At 45.7% G+C, this 27,018-nt stretch overlaps 1 protein-coding gene across 2 annotated transcripts in view; it reads right to left on the bottom strand.

Annotated features, from left to right (window-relative positions):
• Positions 1-27,018, bottom strand: part of LOC119970373 — a 149,885-nt gene that overhangs the window by 108,321 nt on the left and 14,546 nt on the right. For both annotated transcript variants that reach the window (XM_038804883.1, XM_038804885.1), the window contains exons 2-3: positions 18,955-21,616; positions 14,584-14,704 (exon numbers count right to left, since the gene is read on the bottom strand). In XM_038804883.1, the coding sequence (XP_038660811.1) occupies positions 14,584-14,704; positions 18,955-21,616 (2,783 nt within the window). The remainder of the gene's footprint in view (positions 1-14,583; positions 14,705-18,954; positions 21,617-27,018) is intronic.

The raw sequence follows: 27,018 nt of genomic DNA, 5'->3' as shown, positions 1-27,018 counted from the left end.
GACTCGACCAATGTAGTCTACCTCTTACGCTGCAGGAAAGGATGTCCCGAAGCGTGGTACATTGGCGAGACCATGCAGACGCTGCGACAACGAATGAACGGGCATCGTGCGACAATCACCAGGCAGGAATGTTCCCTTCCAGTCGGGGAACACTTCAGCAGTCAAGGGCATTCAGCCTCTGATCTCCGGGTAAGCATTCTCCAAGGCGGTCTTCAGGACACGCGAAAACGCAGAATTGCCGAGCAAAAACTTATAGCTAAGTTCCGCATGCATGAGTGCGCCCTCAACCGGGATCTTGGATTCATGTCGCATTACATCCACCCCCCACCATCTGGCCTGGACTTGCAAAATCCTACCAACTGTTCTGGCTTGAGATAATTCACACCTCTTTAACCTGTGATTATCCCTCTCCCTGGATCTGTAATGATTTGATTACTTGCAAATGCTCGCATTCCAAGCATTGTCCGGCATCTCTGACTTTGTCTATATAAATGTTTCTGGAACATGCCTCTCCATTCACCTGAGGAAGGAGCTGCGCTCCGAAAGCTCGTGTTTGAAACAAACCTGTTGGACTTTAACCTGGTGTTGTAAGACTTTTAGTCAACAAAAGGGAATCCAACCATCCCCACTTGACATTCAATGGCATTACTATCACTGAGTACATCCACAATCAGCATCCTCGGTGTCACCACAACCAGAAATTTAATGGACCAGCCATGTAAATTCTGTGATTACAAGATAAGATCAGAAACTGCGATTCTGCAGTGAATATCTCATCTCCAGACTCCATAAAGCCTGTCTGCCATCTACAAGGCGCAAGCCAAGACAGTGATGGAATACTCTCCACTTGCCTGGATAAGTGCAGTTCATCAACACTCAAGAAGCTTGACAACCATCCAAGAAAAAGCAGCCCGCTTGATCAGTACCCCACCTAGCCCCTTAAATATTCACTTCCTCCACCAATCGTGCACAAGGATAGCGAGGTAAACCATATACCAAGATACATTGCTGCCTAGTGCCAAGACACCTGCACCAGGATCTTCCAAACCCATGACTTTTACCATCTAAATGAACAAGCATAACAGATGGGTGGGAACATCACTGCTTGCACAATCCTCCTTGACTTGGAACTATATCACGAGTTCTTCAGTCACTGGATCACGTCACTGGGTCAAAATCCTGGAACTCCCACCCTAACAATACTGTAGGTGTACCCACAACACATGGACTGCAGCAGATAAAGAAGGTGACTCATCACTATCTGCTCAAGGTCAACTAGGATTAGGCAATAAATGCTGCCCTCGTCAGCAATGCTCTAAGAATGAATAAATTAAAGTTGTTTTCATAAAATATGAAACAAGGGATTTTTCATGGTAACACTCGTGATATGACAGTTGAAGGCCCATTTAGCTATAAAAATAGCACCGAGATAGAATGTAACATTCAATGTATTATTCTGCTAACGTGGGACTAATTTCCCTTAAATTCACAAGCTCATCCATGGTGAAATAATACTGCGTTAATTTGGTTAGGAAACTTCAGACACTGGAATGCACTTGACAATTTCATGCTGGAATGAATCATCATTCTCAGAGTCTTAAAATAACATAACACAATGTCAGGATGGCAGCTGGTGCATAGTGGTGTTCCACAGGGGACAGTCTTGGGACCACAGCTATTCACAATATACATTAATGATCAGGAAGGCAGAACTGGTTGTCGGTGAGTATCCAGCATCTGCAGGCACAGGTGGAGAGGTCCAACCGCATGCAGGAGCAGGAGGCGACACCGACCATGCGTGCGACCCAGGCCACACTGCACAGGTGGAGGCTGTGAGGATGAGGGTTTCAGCTATGGATCAGCATGTCCAAGGCCTGGGGCACTCTGTGCAGGCAGTGGCCAAGGCGCTGGCCAGGGCTGCCCTCTCACAGACATGCAGTATTATCATACAAGGAGGTAAAGTAAGGGTTAATGCAATGCATACAGACAGCCACTAAAGAGAGCTAATCCTAGAAATATGTCAGGGATGAAGCTGAGCCTACCAGAGGCATGTTGGAAACAGAACCAGAGAGGATTAACAAAACCTTCAAGGCCTTCTACCAAGAGCTGTACACCTCAGAGCCCCCAACGGGGAAGGCTGGGATGAACCGGTTCCTTGATGGACTGGTCATACCAGTCGTGGGAGAGGGAAGGAAACGGGACCTGGAAGCACCACTAGCACTGGGAGAGATCATGGACAGTATCAGCTCCATGCAGACGGGGAAGGCGCCGGGACCGGACGGATTCCCGGCGGACTTCTACAAAAAATTTGCGACAGCGCTGGCCCCGCACCTGCGGGAGATGTTCACAGACTCGCTAGCTAGGGGCACACTGCCACCCACGTTAGCACAGGCCTCAATCTCGCTGATACCTAAGAAAGACAAAGACCCAACGGAATGTGGGTCATACAGACCCATATCTCTGCTGAACGCAGACGCCAAAATACTGGCCAAAATCCTAGCCAAAAGGCTAGAAGACTGTGTACCTGAGGTGGTCACAGAGGACCAGACGGGCTTCGTCAAAGGTAGACAGCTCACCTCGAACATCAGGCGCCTGCTGAACGTGATAATGACCCCCTCCGGGGAGAGAACACAAGAGGTGATCGTCTCCCTGGACGCAGAAAAGGCCTTCGACAGAGTCGAATGGAAATACCTCATAGAGGTACTGGAGCGGTTCGGGCTTGGAACAGGGTTCACCGCGTGGGTAAAACTCCTATACAACGCCCCCATGGCGAGTGTACGGACCAACAATACCAACTCCCAATACTTCCAGCTGCACAGGAGCACCAGACAAGGATGCCCACTGTCCCCGCTGCTGTTCGCACTAGCAATCGAACCGCTAGCAATTGCGCTCAGGGCAGCAAAAAATTGGAGGGGGATCCGAAGGGGAGGCAGAGAGCACAGAGTCTCACTCTATGCAGACGATCTGCTCCTCTACATCTCGGACCCACAAAGCAGCATGGACGGAATCATCGCGCTCCTGAAAGAGTTTGGAGCCTTCTCGGGCTACAAACTCAACATGAACAAAAGCGAGATCTTCCCAGCACACCAGCAAGGGGGGGGGGGGGGGGGGGGGGGGGGGGGGGGGGGGGCAGCACTAAAGGGGCTGCCGTTCAAACAAGCCCGACATAAATTCCGCTACCTGGGGATCCAAATAGCCCATGACTGGAAAGGGATCCACAAATGGAACCTCACCAGCCTGGCGGAGGAAGTAAAAAAGGACCTGCAAAGATGGAACACACTCCCACTCTCCCTCGCAGGAAGAGTCCAGACGATCAAAATGAACGTATTGCCCAGGTTCCTCTTCCTGTTTAGATCCATTCCGATCTACATCCCCAAGGCCTTCTTCATAGCGTTGGACAAATTTATCATGGCGTTCGTATGGGGGGGTAAAAATGCTAGGATCCCAAAGAAGGTCCTACAGAAAACAAAATCCAGGGGGGGGCTAGCCCTCCCGAATCTACAATTCTACCACTGGGCGGCAACAGCCGAGCGAGTAAGGGGATGGATCCAGGAGCCAGAAGCCGAGTGGGTGCGTGCGGAGGAGGCCTCCTGCATGGGGACCTCCCTCCGGGCCCTCGCCACGGCAGCACTCCCATCCCCACCCAAAAAACACTCCAGCAGCCCAGTGGTGACAGCCACCCTCCAATCCTGGAACCAACTGCGGCAGCAATTTGGCCTGAACAAAATGTCGGACAAGGCTCCCATCTGCAACAACCATAGGTTCAAACCAGCACTGACTGACACCACCTTCAAAAGGTGGAGACAGGACGGGGGGACACTGACAGTGAGGGACCTATACACGGACGACAGGATCGCAACACTGGACGAACTGACAGAGAAATTTCAGCTAGCTGGGGGGAACGAGCTACGGTACCTGCAGCTCAAAAACTTCCTACGAAAGGAGACAAGGACGTACCCACAACCGCCACGACAGACACTACTGGAAGACCTACTGGACGCAAGTATCCTAGAGAAAGGGAACTGTAGTGACATGTATGGCCGACTGGTAGATAGGGACGACACCGTACTGGACGCAACAAGAAGGAAATGGGAGGACGACCTGGGGATGGAGATAGGGTGGGGACTCTGGAGCGAAGCACTGCATAGGGTCAACTCCACCTCCACGTGCGCAAGGCTCAGCCTGACGCAACTAAAAGTGGTACATAGAGCCCACTTAACGAGAAACCGTATGAGTAGGTTCTTCCCGGAGGTGGAGGACAGATGTGAGCGGTGCCAAAGAGGCCCGGCCAACCACGCCCACATGTTCTGGTCTTGCCCCAGACTTGTGGAGTACTGGACAGCCTTCTTCGAGGCTATGTCCAAAGTGGTGGGGGTGAGGGTGGAGCCATGCCCGATAGTGGCGGTCTTCGGGGTTTCAGACCAGCCAGATCTATTCCTGGGGAGGAGGGCGGACGCCCTTGCCTTTGCCTCCCTGATCGCCCGCCGTAGAATCCTGTTTGGCTGGCGGTCAGCAGCACCGCCCAGAGCTGCAGACTGGCTGTCCGACCTCTCGGATTCTCTCCAAATGGAGAAAATCAAATTCGCCATCCGAGGGTCGGACGACGGCTTCCACAGAACGTGGGAGCCATTCATGCAATTGTTCCGGGACCTGTTTGTGGCCAACGTACAAGAGGAAGAATAGTCGGGGGAAGGTAGCCGGCGGGGAGGGGGGGGGGGCTACGGGCTCGTTACGGGGGTTTGATGGCTAGCTAAGGCCCAAAACCAAACTAAATAAATGCCAATAAACATGTTGGGGAATGTAAAATATGTATGCCGGCAAAGAGGGGGAGGCCACAGTTATTACTACGAAGATGCTCACCTGTAAATATATATGTTAATTTTTGCGTGTTTTTTTTTCTCTCTCTAACAATTTGTAATTTGTTCAATATAAAACATGAAAACTGAATAAAAAACATTTATAAAAAATTAAAAAAAAGGGATGAAGCTGAGCCTTCTGGGACACAAGGTTGGAGTAGGAGGTAGAAGCACGAGCTGGCTAGGAGTACTGAAGATAGTGAGAGAGCAAGAGAGTTAGTGAGTTAGATGTTAGATGAATATAGTTTATGCGTGATTAATCAACTGTTAGTTCTTAGGGATAAGCGTCAAATCTAATTGTAGTGTTAAATAAATAGTTTTGTTAGTTTACAAGACTCATTGTTCTCTGATCAACACTACACATCAAAGCCATCTGGTTAGAGCAAGGCAGAGAACAACATAAGACAGAGGTGGTCAACTCCCTGTGCTCCATGGCTGCAAGCATGCAGACCCCTGGTCGAGATGGCAGTGGGCCAGGACTGGCATGGCAGGTGACAGGGGAGCCTCAGCGGATAGCTCCACTCACGCCCTGGTCCCATGGAGTAGCCCGGGGGCCATCACGCACCCCAAGGGAGCAGTGTCTTACCCCTGGCCTGTCCCCACCCTCTCCCAACCAGTCGGTTAAACTGGAGGCCATCAGAGCATCCCGTGCGTGTTGGCCCTGGCAGTGGCTTCCCGTGCCTGCCTGGGCCCCATGTCCTGTCCATCCACTCCCTCTCCCACATCCTCCTTATTGCTGGCTTCCTCTTCTTGTTGCCTACTACCTCTGCATTGAGCAGAAGCTGAACAGCATTCTGTTGAGTGCACTTGATGCAGCCAGCATGCTCTTCTTAAAGGCGGGGTGATCCTCTTAAAGTGATGCTGCACTAACTAACGTTTCTGTGGAGGCGGACAGGAGAATAGACTCCAAAGACCCATGGGGGCCAGGAGACCCTCAGGAGGGAGTGAGCGGTGGTGGCCAAGGAGTCTAAGCGCAAGAACTTGGCAACATTGCCACAAAAGGTCTACTGAACTCATATGAGTGGTCAAGCTAAGAGTAACATCACACAGACCCACCACACCACCAAACTCTGAGTGTTCAATGCACCACAAGCCCACCATTCATCCATCAGCACTTCCTGGCACGAAGGACTCGCATCACATTCCATTCCATCTCACACCTACCTGTGCTGCCAGCCTCACAACTACCTATTGCTGTCCATTTATCTCTAATGTGGAGATGGCGGTGTTGGACTGGGGTGAGCACAGTAAGAAGTCTTACAACACAAGGTTAAAGGTCTTGCATCTTTGACTTTGTCGATATGTATGTTTCTAGAACCTACCTCTTCATTCACTTGAGGAAGGAGAAGTGCTCCGAAAGCTAGTGATTTGAAACAATTTGGACTTTAACCTGGTGTTGTAAGACTTCTTACTGCATTTATCTCTAGCTATTCCAATGGCAGGCACATCAGCCAGACACACTACAACACAATCACTGTCATACTACCCTCTCTGTTGCAGAAAAACTTAGACAACAGTAGAAGAGAAAAGAGCAATATCAGAAGGAGCATGGACACCTACAACTTCTGAGCCCCATGGACAAGATGATTCTCAACATAATGGTTCCTTCTGCAGCAGAGCCTGTGGCATCCAGCATTGCTAAAAACATTAAGGATTGTGTTACGTTCCTTTTAGTGCCCCATCGCAACTCCCAGGACACACTCAACATGCTATCTGGCATGATGAGCAAGCTGCTGATCGTGTGACTGTGAACCACTTGCTCTCCACCCCAATCTCCATTCCTCACACCATTCTTCCTCTTCTGGTTTCCTGCTTTCAGGCATTCAAGAACTGCTGCTTTTCCAGGAGGAAGGGAGAGAGCAACAGCACAGCACTAATGAAAAGTCACTTGACCTGACACTCACAACTACGAGCTCAGTAACTGGCACTGCACATTCCTTGGAGGCAAGCAGAGAGTTGAGAACAGCATGTGATAAGGCAACCAGATATAAGTGGCATGCAGCCAAGTCAGGGGGAAAGTATGGTCTGCCAATTCACTGGAGGGCAACGTAGCAGACAGGCTTAGCTACAACACATTCAGAAGAGGATCTTCATAGGGCAGCATATAGGAGAACAGTGATGAGATGTGTACTGAAATAGTGGGTGCATTGGATTGCCTTCCAGGCAGCCTCCTGTCACTGTCAGCCAACGTGGAGGAGTCCTGGTCCAACTTGGCAGAGGGTGTGGTGCAGAAGTTCCAATTTGTACAGTCTCTGCTCAATCCCCCTATCGTGCGACAATGCCTTTCTCCCCTACCCCCCTGTTGCAACCTCTGTTTGGACAGTTCATGTACATCTCTGCTGTTCATGAGATAGCGCAGTAGCACTCTCTGCAAATCCAGAAATTCAACACCACTTCTGTGGTGGGGAGAGCGGGGAGGCGATTCATTTTGAGCTGGCAGCCCAATTACGGGATTCATAAATCTGCATGGCAAGGGATAGTGAATTGCCTCTGGATTCCCGCTCCCAGCTCGAGCACAAATCACAGGCGATTCGTCTCCGGAGGAGGACAAAGTCTCCCAAGTGGAGAATGCCGCCCTGGATGTGTATCCCTCATTTGGGTCCCCAAGATAGTTAAATGTTTAAACTATTAACAATAGAATAGAAGGTTGTGGGACCCTTTGCCCTAGCAGACGGATAGACTCTGGTTGGCCAACCTGAGTTATTAAATGCAGATATCTCTCTTTAAATTTGGTCTGTGCAGCCCATAATGTGTCTTTAGTGTCTTTTCAGAGATACAAGGTGCAAGTTTCTTCAATATTGTCAGCTCCTTTTGTTCAGGGGTCACAGACAGACATAGATTCAGCTATTTGCAAAGGTCTTTCTCCAGTTTTAAAGTTTTAGAACTAGCCAAGAGGGTACTATGTATATTTTATAAAAATATACAGGGGTGATTGTCTGCGTCCCTCGCAACATGTTTCTCAGTGGTGGGAGGTGGCCTGTCATTGGCCAGGAGCAGGATTTTCTGGTCCCATGGTTGTCCATGGGATTTTGCATTGAATCCACCCACTGCCGCCGGACGTTCACCATTGGCGGGACCGATCCCACTGGCGAGAAGGAAAATCCCCCCCCCCCAACCCGCCATAGTAACCTATAGGTTCAACTGTTCAAACCCAGGGATTGTGGCTAGGCTGATAAATAGGAGATTGGGGTGTTATAAAGGGACTTTGACCTCTTTAGGGGAGTCCGATTTAGTGTCAGAACTGGGCGCTAGCATAATTGGAGTGTTCTCGCTGATGTTGCCAGATGCGAACATCGAGGGCCGAAGGGCCTGTTCTGTGCTGTACTGTTCTATGTTCTATGCTTTGGCTTGGCATGGCAACAGGTGGGCAATCTGCTCCTGAACTTGGGACAGCCTGTCTGGACACAGATGATAGAAAGATTGCCTTCTGCAAGGGGCACCCCCTGCATCCTTACGAGGGCTACAGTCCTGTAGCCAGAGGGGTTGCTATAGATAATTTAAAATGCAATAGGAACCCCTGTCAGGTTGCCTCATGGTCCTACATTAGGCTGAGTGGAAATGGGATCCAATATGGCTGGAATCCCTCTGCTGGTCAGTTGGGTAGTAGGCTCCATGTATCTTGGAACACCTGTGATAGATGGTCAGCTCTCATTGTACCTACCGGTGGCTTTTCAATTCAACGAGGCATCACCATCACTCCTTCTGAGCCAATTTTGAAACTATCTGCTATAAAGCTGTCACCCAAATCAATCATTGACTACCTAGCTGAGGCCATTCACATAGGAATGGGCGCTCTCCTAATTTCTTCAATGTACCCTGAAGCATCACTGCTCTCGTGGAGCTGCAACTCTATCTTTTCACCCTGATGGCTTTTCGACAAGGGGAGGCATATCATTCCCTACCTGCTCGTCAGTTTGGGAACTCCCTTTGTCCCTATTTAGTAACAGAATTCTCCATTTGCCTGTGCCAAAATCTCGTTTGGGCGGACAATAGGTTCTGATGCCAAAATCACGGCATGTGCCGATTTCACGCCAAATCGCAATTCTCCATCACAATTTCCAATCAAAAAAAAACATGACAGCAAAAGACTGAATGGACAGTTTCATTATTATTTGGTCATTACAGATTGTACGGGTCTTTTCTGTTCGGCAGGATGTGATGATTGGTGCATTACAGGAGCTGGGGCCTCAGTTTTTTACAATTGACATAAATGACTTGGATAACAGGACTGAATGCATGCTTTTTAAATGTGCTGATAACACAAAGATAGATAGGAAAGTAAACTATGAAGATGGGGCAATCGACGGGATGCATGTCCCCCTACGAGCACCTGCAGATGGCAGGCTCCTTTACACAAGCCGAAAGGGATACCATTCAATGAACAAACAAGGAGGCTGAAAGGGGACGTAGATAGGTTCAGTGAGTGGGCAAAGATCCAGCAAATTAAGTATAAAGTGGGTAAATGTGAAATTCTCCATTTGGCAGCAAGAATAAAAATGCTTATTGTCTAAGTGATGAGATTACAGAGCTCAGAGGTGCAAAGGGATCTTTGTGTCCTAATATATGAATCACAAAAGGCGAGTATACAGGTACAGTAAGTAATTAGAAAAGCAAATAGAATGTTAGCATTTATTGCGAGAGAAACTGATTACAAAAGTAGGGAGGTTATGCTTCAGTTTTACAGGGCATTGATCAGACCGCACACAGTATTGGTTTCCTTATTTACGGAAAGATGCAAATGCATTCAAAGCAGTTTAAGGAAGGTTTACTGGACTAATACCTGGAATTGGCGCGGGTTGTCTTTTAAAGTAGGATTGGACAGGTTAGGCATGTGCCCATTATCATTTAGAAGAGTCAGAGCTGACTTGATTGACACCTTTAAGATCCTGAGGGTTCTTGACAAGGTGATGTGGAGAGTATGTTTTCTCTTGTGGTGAAAATCTAGAACGAGGGGTCACTGTTTAAAAATAAGGGGTCGCTGATTTTAAGGTACAGATGAAGCAACATTTCTTCTCTCAGGGGGTCGTGAGTCTTTGAGACTCTCTTCCTCAAAAGGTAGTGGAAGCAGAATTTTGAACCTTTTTAAAGCAGACCTAGATAGATTCTTGATTAACAAGGGGGTGAAAGGTTAATGGGATTGGCAGGAATGTGGGTTGAGGTTACAATCAGGCCAGCCATGGCCTTATTGAATGGCGGATCAGTCATGTGTGGCCTCCTACTGCTCCTAATTCGCATGTTCGAATGGATATATTTTACTCCAACTGACTATAATGGTTCCTTCTCTCCCTTTTATTTTTCTGCAACATGAGGACTTATTACATTTCCACACATCATGATTTTCAAATGGTTTGAAATGCGTGTTGATTCTAAAGTAAGCATTTACATGAGCAGCAATCGCTCCTTCCACCCCAACTCCTTACCCACAAAATAGTCAAGGAACATGTTAGGTGAAGCTAAGACAATTTGAATCAATATGAATGTAATTTAATATGCTGGTGGGTGAATTAAATTGTCCAACATGTTCAATATTCATCACAAGAGTGAAAGAAATCAAAAGATTGGAGGTGGATTAATTTATATGTGGAGCAGATTACTTTCCTCCAGCAGGTGGTGCTCATTGATGGTTTTGAAGCAAAAGCCAAAACAGACTGGGACTTTGCAGCCTGTTTCATGTGAGCTGACAGGCGGCGAGGTGTATAACATTTGGTGGCATGATGGAGGGGAGATGGGGAGTGCCATGCATGTACTTCAAAGAATCACAGAAAATACAGTGCAGAAGAGACCCTTCAGCCCATCGAGTCTGCACAGACATTTGAAAAACACCTGACCTATCTACCTAATCCCATTTGCCAGCACTTGGCCCATAGCCTTGAATATTATGATGTGCCAAGTGCTGATCCAGGTACTTTTTAAACGATGTGAGGCAACCTGCCTCCACCACCCTCCCAGGCAGTGCAGTCCAGACTGTCACCACCCTCCAGGTAAAGTGGTTTTCCTCACATTCTCCCTAACCATCCTGCCCCTCACCTTGAACTTGTGTCCCCTCGTGACTAACCTTTCAACTAAGAGGAACAGCTGCTCCCTATCCACCCTGCCCATGCTCCTCATAATTTTGCACACTTACCCTACTCTGCTGGAATTCTATCTGCAGTGGAGTAGATGGCGTGCAGCACACCTGCCTTTGGTTTAATTGAGGTCCATGTGGCCAATTAAAGGCCACCTGCTTCCGCCACTAGTAATTTAATAGTGGTAAGGTTGGGGCGAGGTGGGGGGGGGGGGGGCTTAATTGACCATAAGACAGATAACTCCCTGACAGGTGTAAAATCTGGTCATCCTGGGATAGCACAGGCAGGTTTGACTCCGATATTCAGCTGTGGAATGGGGCACGGCCTGAGCAAATAATTCCGGTAATATTTTTAATCATCTATCGTCACCAGTAGGCTTACATTAGCACTGCAACGAAGTTACCGCGAAAAGCCCCTAGATGCCACATTCCGGTGCCTGTTCAGGTACATGGAGGGAGAATTCAGAATGTCCAATTCATCTAACATGCACGTCTTTCAGGAATTGTGGGAGAAAACCCACGCAGACACAGGGAGAACGTGCAGATTCTGCACAGACAGTGACCCAAGCGGGAATCGAACCTGGTACCCTGGCGCTATGAAGCAACAATGCTAACCACTGTGCTTATCGCCCGTTTTCAGGGATGCCGATTGCTGAGCACACCCATTACCATTGAGACAAGCATCACACAAATATGGAGATGTTTACTCATTTACTCAGATTGTAGCATTGGCCTGAGCTGATGACTGCTGAGCACACCGCAGGTGATTAGATATCACTCACTGATACCACACAGTACAAACAGCCAGTTTCTCTTCAAGGGCAACTGTACTCAGTGGAAGGAAACTGTTGTTTTCTCTCTGTACCGACACTGACTGCATAAATGGAGGACCAAGGAAGACAGAAGACTCCTAGGTTCACAGATGTGGTGCTGGAACCCTTAGTGATGAAAATTACCAGAAGGAACGGGAAGAGGTTTCCATAGGAATATCCGCTAAACAGATTGGGATCATGTAGAAGATGTTTGGGCCGGAGTACCATGCCGCAGTTCCATATGATGTTTAGTGGCCTCATTGATTAATAATAATAATCTTAATCAGTGTCACAAGGAGGCTTACATTAACACTGCAATGAGGTTACTGTAAAAATCCCCTCGTCGCCACATCCTGGCACCTATTTGGGTACATGGAGACAGACTTCAGAATGTCCTAATCACCTGTCAATTCAATTAACGTCAATGACAACAGCTTCATATGATGTCACCTACCCACCAACCTCTAACATTGCTCAATGCACCACACCCCCATCACTCACTTATCAGCACTCCGATGGCATCAAGGATTCACCCAGAACACCCAAATATTCCACATCACCATCACACATATTCTAATACTGTCGCCCTCATACCCAGCTCCCATCATTCCACCTATCTCCAGCAATTCAGCTACGGTAGGCACATCACCCCAAAACAGTGCAATGCAATCACTGACATTCTGTTTCCTTTCTTGTAGGACAGGTTTGCACATAGAAGGGAGCAAAGCACAGGTAATGTTGAATGCTCATTTAAATGACTGGACAGATGGTGCAACAATTAGAAACTCAGTTGTTCTGAACTCAAGTGTAGCTTGAATTCTATTATCCAACTGAAAATCTTCCATAGGCAGTGCAAGCATATTCACACTGCTGTATATAAGTCAAGAGGAAAGCCCACCCAAAGTCACAGCCAAAATAATGTCCTTGACCAGAGTTGTGCTGTCAGTGGCACAAGGCAAAAAGCCCTCCATGAAGTGCCGTCGAAAACAGCAGAAACAAAATGCAACTGTCTGGATATTCATAGAATCATAGAATGGTTACAACACAGAATGAGGTCATTTGGCCACCCCATACTAGCTTTCTGCACCTAGTCCCACTCTCCCGCATTTTCCCCTAGTTCTGAAAATATTTCTCTTCAAAATAAAATTGTACAATTATCTGAAGGTCTTGATTGAATCTGCCTCCCAGGCAAAGCATTCTGGATGTTAATCACTCACTGCGTTAAAATGTTTTTCCTTATGTCGCCATTCCTTCTTCTGTCATTTACTTAAGTCGGTGTCCTCTCTACTCGATCTATCTATCAACAGGTAAAGGTTGTCCAGACTCTGCATAATCTTGAACAACTTCATCAAATCTCTTTACAAAGCACAGGATCCAACATGCTTTATTAACCGCTCACTCAACATGCCATGCCACCTTCAATGTTTTGAGCACATGTACCCATAGATCCTTTTCCATCTACACCCGCTTTAAAATGTTTTCCTTTTTTCATTACCTCTTCTCTTCCTTCCGACCAAACTCAATCACTTCACACTTCTCTGCATTAAATTTCATCTGCCACTTGTCTGCACATTCCACCAGCCTATGTCTTATGTTTACCATTATCCTCCTCACAATTCACAATATTTCCAAGTTGTGTGTCATCCACAAATTCTGAAATTGAGCCCTGTACACATAAGTCTAGGGCCCGGATTTTTGGTACTGAGAGTAGTGCAGGTTGAGAAAATTCCCGGCTCGCCACATCTGGCTCAGGAGAAACACCCGCTGAACGACGTGGGGCTGGATTCTCCCAAAATGGAACAATGTCCCCATGCTGGCGTAAAAACAGTGGCGTTTTACTCCAGAAATTCCGATAAACAAGTTGACCTAATTCAATGCCCTGCAGGGGGCTAGCAGCGACACGGAGTAAACCTCGCAGCTTTAGCTGCGGATATGAACTCCCGCACTTCCGGTTTGGAGTCCGCGCATGCGCACGGTGGCAGCCTCCAGCGACCGTGCTGAGATCCATGACAGACTCGGATCGTGGAGCCACACACAGAAAGGAGACCCCCCCCCCCCCCCCCCCTCCACCAAAAGCCCGCGCGCCCAAGCATCAAACTGCGTGGATCTAAACCCCCACCCCCTATAAGACCCCCCTCCCCCGGTGTTCGATCCCCCCGCCCCCGACCAGGGTGGCCGGGGACCGAGTCCGCAGCTGCCATGCCAGTATCCCGACCGGCAATAAGTGGTTAGTTCCACGCCGTCAGGAACTCGGCCGGTCGGGAGCGGAGGTTTGCTGGGTTCGCCTCTGTCAATGGGCCCCCAGCTGCGCAGCGTACTCCGCGGTCACACCGATGTTCGGGTCCCGGAGAATCGCCGAACCGGTGCTGGAGCCGTTTACAGTGCGAAACTGGATTCTCCGCCCCGGCGCTGGGTTGCAGAGAATCCAACCCGTGATCTTCATTCCAGGGGGCACTGACATGGGATGGAGTCTGTCACACCGCCCCAAAGGCAAATAGGAGATGGACAAAGCCCACCAGTTCTCTAGAGTACCGCCCCAATTGATTTGTCAAATTTTAGGTCCTCGAACCCTTATCCCCCAGGGTGGTATAGATCATTAAAGGTTCACACTACTGACTCTAATTCAGCAGGTCTTGTTGGATATCTGTTGCATCATTAATCAGTTTTAATAAGAACAGGATTGATGCTGGTTGTGATACCATCTGTGATAGGACACCTGGCAATACTTGCACGTGAAAGTTGCCTATACTGGAGATACTCTACCGTGGAATGTCAATGCATCTTGGACAACAGATCAAATAAAGGGGAAAATCAAGCTACCTTGCCAATCAATTGCGAAAGGACACTGTACCTTGACTTTATTGTTCCATATGTATAAGATGACCATGCAATGCTGGACTTTTCCCAACACCTTTGGTGTTGATTCAAACTTGATTGGACACTTTTTCTCCTTCTTGGCCTTGTATCTGCATCTTAAAAATAAAATAGTCTTATATTATGTTTTAAAATTCTAACTCTCAGTTAAATATCCCACTTTAATATTATAATCAAAAATCCTGACTGATCTTTTTAAATTAACAAATCTCATTGCATAATAACTTTTCATTGTTTTGCCTTGATGCATATTTGCTCAGTATACTCAAAGGGTCTTGGCAGGGTAGACACTGATGGGTGGTTTCCAAAGTTGGGTCATCTAGAACACGGGGACAGAGTCTCAGGAAAAGTGGATGATCATTTAGGGCTGAGTTGAGGAGAAATTCCTTAACACAAAGGATTTTGAATATTTGGAAGACACTTCCCAGGAGGTTGTGGATGTGACACCATTGAATATAGTTAAGGCTGAAATGACTAGATATTTAGCCTCTCAAAAAATCAAGAGATATGCTGAGCGGGCTGGAAAGTGGAGTTGAGGCGATGATCAGCTCGGACTGTAATGAATATCGGTGCAGGCTCAAGCGTTCATATAGTCTACCCTGCTTCATTTTTCTGGTATGTTCTTAACAGACAAAGAAATTGGAACACAGTAAGGCTATATGGCCCATCGATTTCACTTTCCATGGCATCTGCATAATCGCCTTATAGAACAACGTACAATATTTTTCAATTGCTCCTCCAGATCTCTTCATCAGGTTTTCCACACACACCTTGGGTACAAGTGTCCCAAATGGCAGGACCTTCATTCCAGGAGCCTGCTAGATTTGGGTCTGCCACTCCTGGATGCAGATTGGAGGCGGCCACAGGGGCTGTCAAGTGCTGAGTTGGGTTTGTGAAAAGGCCCTCCTCAGTTGCATTGTTAAATATTAGCCCCTTTAGACCTCGCACCCCCCTCCAATCCTCATTCCAACCATGCACATCCACTCATCCCCAATGACCCCATGCTAGCCCATGCCCCCATCCACCTCTAACAGCCCATCATACCCTCCATGCCATTTATGCCCCTCCAACCATTCCCATGGCCCCCATAGCCCTTTGCCAACATAGTTCCAACTCAGGACCCTCACCCACCACACAATTTTCCCCTGACACTCGCCATGCTAAATCACCCACCATGGGCATATCTCAGGCCCATGCTGAAATAAAATCAAATAATGTTCCAAATATCTATTATAGAATTCACTACATAAAAAAAGAATCACATAGAACAGTACAGCACAGAACAGGCCCTTCGGCCCTCAATGTTGTGCCGAGCCATGATCACCCTACTCAAACCCACGTATCCACCCTATACCCGTAACCCAACAACCCCCCCCCTTAACCTTACTTTTTTATTAGGACACTACGGGCAATTTAGCATGGCCAATCCACCTAACCCGCACATCTTTGGACTGTGGGAGGTAACCGGAGCACCCGGAGGAAACCCACGCACACAGGGGGAGGACGTGCAGACTCCACACAGACAGTGACCCAGCCGGGAATCGAACCTGGGACCCTGGAGCTGTGAAGCATTTATGCTAACCACCATGCTACCCTGCTGCCCCTACCCAGGCTGACGTGATGTGGGGGGAGGCAAGAATTCCAAATCCAGGTCCAAAATCTAGGCCAAAATCTATGCTAGCACTATAACACAGTGCTGCACCACTAAAGCCCTGTCATGTGGATGTAAAAAATCCCACTGCATTATTTAAAGAGTTGAAGAGCTCTCCTCGTATCCTAACCAATAATTGTCTATCACCTAGCATCACTGAAACAGATTATCTGGTCATTAACCTCACTATTGTTTGTTGCCATGATATGGAGATGCCGGTGTTGGACTGGTGTGGGCACAGTAAAAAGTCTTACAACACCAGGTCAAAGTCTAACAGGTTTATTTGGAATCACTAGCTTTCAGAGCACAGCTCTTTCATCAGGTGATTGGTGAGGTGGGTTCCACAACCACATATATAGACAAAGTCAAAGATGCAAGATGATACTTTGAATGCGAATCTTTGCAGGTAATTAAGTCTTGACAGGTCCAGACGGAGCGACAGGAGAGAAGGATAATCACAGGGTAAAGAGGTGTGAATTGTCTCAAGCCAGGACAGTTGGTAGGATTTCGCAAGCCCAGGCCAGATGGTGGGGGGGTGAATATAATGCACATGAATCCAAGGTCCCGGTTGAGGCCATAGTCATATGTGCGGAACTTGGCCATCAGTTTCTGCTTGGCGATTCTGCGTTGTCGCACGTCTTGAAGGTCGCCTTGGAGAACACTTACCCGAAGATCAGAGGCTGAAGGCCCTTGACTGCTGAATTGTTCCCCGACTGGCAGGGAACATTCTCTGCCTGGCGATTGTTGCACGAAATCCGTTAATCCCTTGTCGCAGCGTCTGTATGTTGAACCTCACTGTGTACTGGCTGCTGCATTTTCATACATTAGAATATTGTCTGCTCTTCAAAAGTAGTTCATTGGCTGTGAAGTGCTTTTGGGATTTCCGGAGGTTATGAAATGTGTTATACAAAAACAAGTTCTTTCTTTCTTTAACATATGATCCCCAGGCTTTGTGCCAAGGCAGCTGAAAGCACAGACAAAATGATGGAGCGATTAAGGTCATAGACGACCAGGAGCCAGAATTTGAGAATTGCAGAGAGCTCAAAGGGTGTAGGACTGGAGGAGGTCATGGGGAAATATGAAAACAAGAATAAGAATATCCTGTCACACCAGGAGTCAATGTAAATCAACATGTACAGGGACGGTGGGTAAATATAACTTGGTGCAAGTTAAGACAGATGCAGTAGAGTATACGTAGAATGGGTGGTGGGAGGTTGGTGAGGAGAACATTGAAATAATCGAGTTTTGAAGTAACAAATGCATAGATGAGAATTTGAGCAGCAGATTATCCGAATCAGGAACCGAGTTGGACAGTTTATGGAGGTGGGATTAGATAATCTTGATGATGAAGCAGATATTTATTTGGAAGCTTAACAGTGGGTAGTTGTTGTAGGAGATAAAAATCAGAAAATATGTTACAACTAAGACGATTCAATTTGTATCTCGTACACCATTGCATGATTCCTCCTAACATGCTTAAGAAATATTTTAATGGACTATTCAAAGGATTCTCTTAGACAATAAGAGAAGGTTCTAAACCATATTTGATGTTATGCAGCATTTAAAAGCCTCTAATGCTACCTGGAGGGATTCTGGAATGAGCACAGAATTTTTAGCATTGCATGCACCCAAGAATGAAAACTCTTCGACAACATAAAGGTGATAACAAAATTATAAATGTCTCCACAAAATTAGGCTGAACTAATGGCTCCTATATAGATTGTTCCATTACACAACTGAAAATTGTATATGTCATATGGGCAGCTTCTATTTATACTAATTATAGTACCCTTAAGTAGAAAAATAACACTCACCAATTAAAGATGTTGCAGCACAAGAAAATTAATTAAAATTGTTTTGTTGTGTCATTTGTTAATAAATTGGACTTTTATTTCCACTGCTACCTTTTGAACCAACCAATGGCATTTAGATCACAACACTGTACACAAAAGATCTTAATACTGGTTCTAACCCACACTTAACAGCAATTACTGAACTGTGTAAACCAACACCATAGGTTATTTGATCATACATTAATTTGGTGAGACCATTTGATTGCCATGGTTTCCTGTATAACAACAGTAACTCTACTTCAAGAGCATTTCATTGACTGCAAAGTGTTTTAGGACATCCTGAGAAAATGAGAAGGTGCAATATAAATATGGTCTCTCTCTTTTGTGAGCGATGGATAATGGATGTATTTACTTACCTTACTTACACAGTTATACTGGGTGAATAACCATTTCTGGTATTGGTGCAAACAGGTGAAATAACAGAACAAAGTGGCAGAACTTTTTGTTCAATTGGTCAGGGGCTGAACTTTCTTCTTAATACAGGACTGTATGATTATCCATGAAGTGAAGCTCTTTTGCACTATTCATTTGCATTGCCCAATCTCTACAACTCCTTGAACTTGTAAGCTCTGATGTATGTGCTACACTGCAGGAGTCAGAGGTGTCCTGCCAACACTAGTGTATGTTAAGATGCACTTTTTGTGTATTGTTCTTTGACAAAATACCTTTGGGTAATCACAAACCCTTGTGTAGTTTCTTGGATACAGTTATTCTGAGATTTTAAACTTGCATTTCATAGGGAAATACCAGTTTAGTAAGCAATAGTGCATAGCAATTATATACACAGTTTGTCGCAGCCTAGGGAAAAATAAAACAGATGGACCTTTAATTATTTAATAATTACCTTTAACCGTTATTTTTTTGTTATCACACTCCGTAAAAGTTAAACTTTGGTTCTCCTGATTTCTGAACATTTGCTTCCAAAAAACTCTCTGCACAATGTCCTTTGCTATTTCGTCATTTTTGTTTTGCTGGAAATCTTTCTCCTGTGGAGCACATTGCAATGCTGAAACTTCTGGCATAATACAGATTTCTTCTGAAGATATAGTTCCTTGGTCTGGCTTACACATAGTGCTGTCATCTGAGTCTTGCATACCATCAATTTGTTTTTTGTTACTATAATCAGAGAAACATGTTGATGCTTTGAATGAGGCAATGTCATTTTCTTCCACTTCCTGTTTCCCACAGTAGTTCTTGCTTTCATCCACTACTTCTGTCTGACTAGCATTGTCGTTTAATAATTGCACATCAGCTGGCTGAATTTCCTTTTTTTGCTGTTGGCTTCGAATTTTCTGCAAATGTTCCATATATAGAAGATATTTCTCATAGGTACTTAGCTGAAGCTCACAGGTCCCCGAGGAAACGCCAGTGTTAACTTTGGGATGTGTCAAAGGATATACTATGTCAGATTCCACCCTGTCAGAATCTTCTTTTGCTGCAGCTATTATGTTTATTGGTAACATAACTGCCTTCTTTTGTTTAGGACGACCGCTAGGATTCAAGAATGATACTTTGTCAACATTACTGGAAACTGCAACTAACTGTGGTGTTATCCCAATAAGAACACATCCACATTCCATGCACCAGTTACCAGTTGAGCTGTTGCCACTTGTGCACTTTGGGCAAAATTTGACCAGATTACTTGCAGAGAGGAAAGAGTCAATATTTTCATCTGTGATTTGGCCTCTCTCTTTCTCATTAAACTGCTCCTTAATAATTTGCGGGTTGAATTTTGTTGAATAGCTGGAATCGGAGAATGATAGCAAAGACGACGAAGACAACTTCAACGTACTATGTGCCTGACAGTCAATTATTTGTTGGCTTGTATAATTTTCCTTATTATGATTTGCTTCTTTTTTTAATGGATCATTTTCCAAAGCCAGCAGCTTTTCTGTCCCTGTCTTGTTCAATATTTTGCCACAACAACGTTGTGGAGATACTGACAAATGTGAAAGCAATGTTTCATTTATATTTGTAAGATTTACATTTCTAGATCCGTCAGGGGACGGTTCACTGTTTGGTCTTTCCCGAAAAGAACGAGCCAACATTATCCCTTCTTTTATTTCATTTACTGATATTGCTTTGGTTGGACTTACAATTGCCCCACAGCTTGGAATAAAAGACAAATCCATCTGTGATTTGGAGCTAAATCCAGCATTGTCCAGATTATGGAAAACATCAGGTTTGCCTACAGCTTCGGAATCTTCTGCAGAAGTCTTATGGTACCCACCTGCTAAATATTCCTTTGCTTTGAGAGGTTCCCATATATAATTATATTTTTCCTTATCACAAAGTGTTGGTATGCAGTGTTGTGTAATGTTATGAAAATTAACAGGACTTGCTAATTGATCTGAGGTATAACAATGCTTTTCAGGGGATTTTCGAAGTATTACTGTTCTGGCTGATATGGTTGGCTCCACAAATGCTTCCCTTCTTTCTCCATTTCCAGCAAACTCTTCTTCATCTGAGCTGCCATCAAGAGGAATCCAGAAGAATTTATCTTTATTTGGCCCACGCATATCACCAAGTGCAGAATGGTAGTTTTCATCTGCTGGAAACTCCAATTGAGCCACATGCATTTTACTTTTTTCTCCACCTTTAGTTTTCCAGTTGTTATTTAAAACATTATCTCTATATGCATTTCCTTGTTCAGGGAAGCTACTTTTCCAAACGGGATTAGGGGAAAAGTAGTCCTTGCATAGGTAATCACTATCTGTTAATTTATATTGTTCGTGCTTTTCACTCGGGCTGGTAGCTGAGGAGGCCATCTGATCTAATGTCCCACTTCTTCTTAATAAGTCAACTAAGTTACCGCTATCAGAAGATCTGCAAGTATCTGCTGAGTAATGAGAATCATCCCATCTGTCATTGGAAGAGCCAGTATAGATAATTCTATCAGTATCCCAAGAACAATTAGAAGTAACCGGCTTCTCTGTGTCAGAATTCACATGGCTCACAATCAATTCTCTCTCATTTAATGTACAAGCTTTTTGACACACTCCGGTTTTCATATCCTCCTCACTGTTTTTGAGGATTTCCTGAGCCCAGCTGAGGATATGCCTTAGCTTTTGGATCTCTGATACAGTTGGATTCTGCAGCAAATTATAATCTGGTTTTGGCAAGCCAGCAGTTTCTTTGTCACTCTTAGAAATTGTCAACAATGGTTCCATATCTGTACGATAGGTCTTCAGCACATCTTGAATTCTTGTATGTTGACCTGATTCATTATAATCAAGTGTTTTTTCCATTAAGGAATCTTTTTGCTCGGAATTTACCAGATTTTCTTTCAGTGGGTGTCTCATTTTGTGATCACAGCTTCCATGCTTGTCATTAGTTTCCAAACTGCTACCAGTTGTAGGTGCATTTGTGCAGTTATAGTTAGGGCCCACAAAGTAAGCCAAACGCTTAGCTCGAAGAGTCTTCAGTTCACGGGTGCGTGGAGTGTCTGTTTTTAAGATGGTCTCAGCATTTAAATGCTTTGAAGTTTTTGCAGCTGAAGACATTTTCTGCAGGATGAAAAATAATTTTGTTACCTGCTGTAAATAATAACAAGATTACATTTGGAGAGGAAGTGCTATTATAAATTACTTTGCCACGCTATTTAAGCATTCAATATATCATTCAAAATACAATAGTACTTATGTTAATTTGCTCCATTACTGGGGATTACATGTCATTTTCAACATTATAAGGTAAAATATCCTCGAATTATATATTTTGAAAAATAGAAAATTCATTAAAATTAAGAACTCTGCTTAACAACTGTCTGTTGGTTACACCAGATCCTTATTTGCATCTAGCATTAACATACTGCAGTTGTTGGCCAGATATATTGAGATAGCATGGAGCTAAAAAGAGTCAAAACATATCTTAGTGATTGTTCAGAACTGAATGACGGAGGTGCCTCAGTAGATGGTGGCAGGGGCATTTTATCCTCTTGTTGCCTTCACAAATTCAACATCTGATGTAAACCATTAATTGTGAAAATCCACTGCAACAGAAATAAGTGATAAACGTTTATCACAGATCAAACAATATATGTCCATCAAAACAATAATTTGAGCTTGTTTGGATTTAAACAACACAGCACCGAGTATGAAGATACTGAGGCCCACATTTTCGCTCCAGAGTTCGGTTCACAGAATCAGGAGAACTCCCAGCTGCAGGAACCTAGCCTTTAAAGATGGCTGCTCTGACGTCAGATTTCAATCTAGGGGGTCAGGCTGGATTAGAAGTTAAAGCAGGTGATCAAAGAAGACCAGAGGAGGTTGCTGTGTTCGGTGCTGGGCTGGGCAGATAGCCTGTCTTAGGGATCTGGCACTGTCCAAAATTTACAACTAAAGAAAAAAAATTAAATATCCCTCCAACCATCACCCACCCCAAGCCATCACACATACCCCCTGTGCTGCATCCATGCCAACACACGGCACCTCATGCCCACACCCACCTCCGCGACTCCTCATTTCTTCCATTCCAACCCATGCCGCTCTTCCCATACCCCATGGCCCCTCATACCCTCCATACCAATGTATTGCCCCTCATATTGCCCATGCCAACCTATAACCTCACACCCCACCCATGGCCCTTCATAGCCCCATGCCAACGTCTGGCCAACTCATGCCAACCCATGACCCCACTCACCACCCTTCGCCCTTATACTTACCATGCCAAATCACCCAACATCCACCAAAAGCAGACCTCAGGACACAATGGGGTGGAATTCTCCGAAATGGAGGCAGAGTGTCTGCACCATCGTGAGCGCGAAACGGGCGGGGGCACTACCGATTCTGGCCCACGGTGCTGGAGCAGTTCACGTCACTCCAGCCTCCCTTCCCAGTGCCAACTGGGTGCCACGCCCACCCGCGCATGCGTGGGGTACTTCCTCAACACGCCAGCCCCGACACAACATGGCAGGGGGTTCAGGGGCCAGCCGCGTAACAAAATAGGACCGAGGCTGGAGAGGCTGGCCCACCGATTGGTGGGCCCCGACCGCGGGCCCCCCGCCCCACGCAGGCTGCCCCCGACCCTGTGCGCAGAGTTCCTGCTGACTGTGAGCAGGTGTGAACAGTGCCAGCGGGACTCTGCCGTTTCCGCGCGACCGCTCGGCCCATCGAGGCCGGAAAATCTGCGGCCTGGCCGCAGGCAGCGGCCCGCGACCGGCGCCGCACCAAACGCGCCGGTGCAAATGGCGCCGATTCTCCGCTCCTTGGAGAATCACGTGCGGCGTCTGGGCGGTGTGGTGCAGTTGCAGCGATTCTCCGGCCCGGCGCGGGGCTCGGAGAATCCCGCCCAGGCATGGGATTAATTCCAGTTTTATTAAATTAAGTTCTAAGTATCTGTTGCAGACTTCACAAGAGCTCAGATCTTCCATCTTCCAGGGGTGGGGGTGGTCTCACCCAGTAGATACCCCAAATAATCCGCTGGACCCTCAGAAGTCCCCAACCCTCAGGTGGTCCCATGCGATGACTGGCCAAAAATTGCCCAGCATATTCAATCTTCCGGTGGATAATTATACTGCACCGGGAACCAACTGAATTAAATTGGAGACTTGGATGTCTTGGACTCCCTTACCAGAATGGTTATTCAGGAGAAGTTGGAAAATTTAAAACCACTTCTAATTTCTGGCCAACTGTAGTGCTGACACCACCAACATCCCAGTGGGGTTCCCGAACCTCCAACTAACCCCACACCATAATATCCCCCCCCCCCCCCCCCCCCACTGGACCTTGCCGACTGCACCCTTACACCCCTGACTACCCTCCTGACCCCTTGATTTTTACCACCCCTGATCCATCAGACTTCACCCAAACCACTCTGCCAGCCCATTGCCCAACCCATCCTATATCCTGCCAGCTTACACACTTAGCTTCTCCCTGGCTTCTCATTTTAACTGGCCTATATTATGGTAGCTAATGCATTTAAAAAGGCATGAAGTCACTTCCCCTGACGCTGCTTTATTTGATTGAGAGGTTTCCTGAAGAGTTGCACTGCACATTTCTCACCGACCTTGCGTTGGAAGGTCAGGCTAGAAATGTGCAGCTCCATTCCAGTGTAAGTAAAAAGGCGCAGCGTGGCAATCCAAATGTGCTTGCCCCCTCCAATCATGTTCTGGTCCTCTTAATCATCAAAAAAAAACTATTTGCTACATTTATATTCCTTCAACCAAATCGAGCTTTACAATAACAAAGATTTTATTCAAGTGCACAAACCCAATCACATGCAGTAGATTTCATAGTCATTATTCAAAGAGTCTATAAACACATGTAGCTGCTGTCAATCAAGTTGTGAAATGGCAGAGATCAAACTGTGAGAATGGATAATTGTGCAGTCAGTCACACAGCACATATCCAGTAATGGAAGGCCTCATACATATATCAAAAGACAGAGTGAAATCGTAATCAATCATTGAAAAAAATGTTTGATGTCGGGGGGTGGGGACGGACACAATGATTTAATTGGAAGACTCTGACATTCCTTTGCAGCTCCCTTTGACAAGTGCTTTTCACAGTTCCTCTTGACACTTTATAATAAGGTTAACGGGGAGGTTCAGTCGGCAATTAAAGAAGGCAAATGCAATGTTAGCATTCATGCCAAGAGGGCAGGGATGTATTGCTGAGGCTGTATAAGGCTCTGGTCAGACCCCATTTGGAGTATTGTGAGCAGTTTTGGGCCCCGTATCTAAGGAAGGTTGTGCTGGCATTGGAAAGGGTCCAGAGGAGGTACATAAAAATGCGCCCTAGAATTAAGAACTTGTCGTATGAGGAACGTTTGAGGACCCTGGGTCTGCAATCATTGGAGTTTAGAATGATGAGCGGGTATCTGATTGAAACTTACAAGACACTGCGAGGCCTGGATAGAGTGGACATGGAGAGGATGTTTCCACTTGTAGGAAAAACTAGAACGTGAGGGCACCATCTCAGACTAAAGGGACAATCCTTTAAAACAGAGATGAGGAGGAATTTCTTCAGGCAGAGGGTGGTGAATCTGTGGAACGTTTTACCTCAGAAGGCTGTGGAGGCCAAATCACTTGAGTGTCTTTAAGACAGAGAGAGATAGGTTTATGATTAATAAGGGGATTAGGGTTCATAGGGAGAAAGCAGGAGAATGGGTATGAGAAAAATATCAGCCATGATTGAATGGCGGAGCAGACTCGATGGGTCGAGTGGCCTAATTCTGCTCCTATGTCTTATGGTCTTATAACAGGTGCATCTGACAGTTTGGACGGTTGATTTTGGCAGATCTGTTGATAGTTCCAGTAAGTTTGACAGGAATAGGTTTACTTACTTTTTAATGCAGATTTAACAATTCCAAAGGCCACCTGACCTCCACCAAAGGACACCTGACTTCCACCAAATGTGCCCAAGGACCAAATTCAAAGGGGTATGCTGGGGAACAGTGAAATAAAAAGTCCCATTTATTCTAAAGGTTGTGATTAATAGGTACATTTCCACAGTTCTGCCATAACCTCAATCAGGCAATCATTTTTTTTTTAAATTTAGAATACCAATTAATTTTTTCCAATTAAGGGGCAATTTAGCGTGACCAATCCATTTACCCTGCACATCTTTTGGGTTGCGGGGCGAAGCCCATGCAAACACGGGAGAATGTGCAAACTCCACACGGACAGTGACCAGAGCCGGGATCACACCAGGGACCTTGGTGCCATGACACAGCCATGCTAACCACTGCGCCACCGTGCTGGCCCTACAATCATGCATTCATAATTGTTGAGCCTAGATAGTTTGGGAATCCCTTAAAAAGATTTTTTAAACCATAATTTAAAAAGTGAGGTTTTTTTTAATTTGCAGAAACCCAGAGGGATCCAATCAACAATGGTTTTTGAGACAACTGAAACGCATCAAATGGAAACTTACTGAGCCTTTTAAATACAAAGCACCTTTCTAAATGCTCTCTACTTCAGAAGATTTGTTCAGCACTTGACCAAATTTGCACACAAATAAAAGTACAAAATATTCACCCACTACCAGACCATACTGCAATGGATGAAACAAGGGTGAGAATAATCATAAGATCATCTAGGCTGTTTGACCATTGTGTTCTGCAATTCACCTCATGTCACTTCTCCACTTTTATCCTGTAGTCCTGTGCATTTTTCCTTTTCAGATAATGATATAATTTATTTTAGAATTGCTTGATTGTGCATCCTGCCAGTGCATTCCAGATCCGATCCACTTACGACATTAAAAAAGTTTTTCCTCCTATCACCGTTGCTTTATTTTGCCAGTTCCCTAAAATCTGTGCTTTTAGAGGTATTAGATAGAATACCTCTATCTAATCTCTCCTCAACCTCTTCTCCAGGGAACACAGTCCCAACTTCGCCAGTCTATCTATGGAACTGAAGTGCCTCACCCTGGAACCATTCTCCAGGATCTTTTCTGCACTCTCTCCAATGCCTTCACTTCCTTCCGAAAGCTTGGTGCCCAGAACAAGATGCCATACTCCTGTGCTGGTTGAACCAGAGTTTTGTACAGGTTTAACAGAACTTCCTTGTTTTACTATTTAATGCATCTACTATTAAATCTCAGGATGTTATGTGCTTTATTAATCGCGTGCTCTCAACTTGTTCTGCCACTTTCAATGATTTTTTTTTGCAGGTCCCTATGCATGCATCCCTTTAGAATTGTATACATTTTTGAGTACCGTCTCTCCATGTTCTGCCTACCAAAACAAATCACTTCACACTACCCTGCATTGAACTGAATTTCCTCCACGAGTGTCCGCCAATTCCACCTACCTGTCTAAGTTATTTTGCAAACTATCACTATTCCCCTCAGTTCACAATACTTCCAACTTTCATTGTCATCTGCAAATTTTGAAACTGTCCTGCACACCAAGGACTCATTAATATATATCAGGAAGAATAAGCGCTCAGACCCCTGGGCAACTT

Source organism: Scyliorhinus canicula, chromosome 8 (assembly GCF_902713615.1).
Source record: "Scyliorhinus canicula chromosome 8, sScyCan1.1, whole genome shotgun sequence".
Classification (NCBI taxonomy): Eukaryota; Metazoa; Chordata; class Chondrichthyes; order Carcharhiniformes; family Scyliorhinidae; genus Scyliorhinus; species Scyliorhinus canicula.
This window is presented reverse-complemented; position numbering and strand designations above follow the sequence as displayed.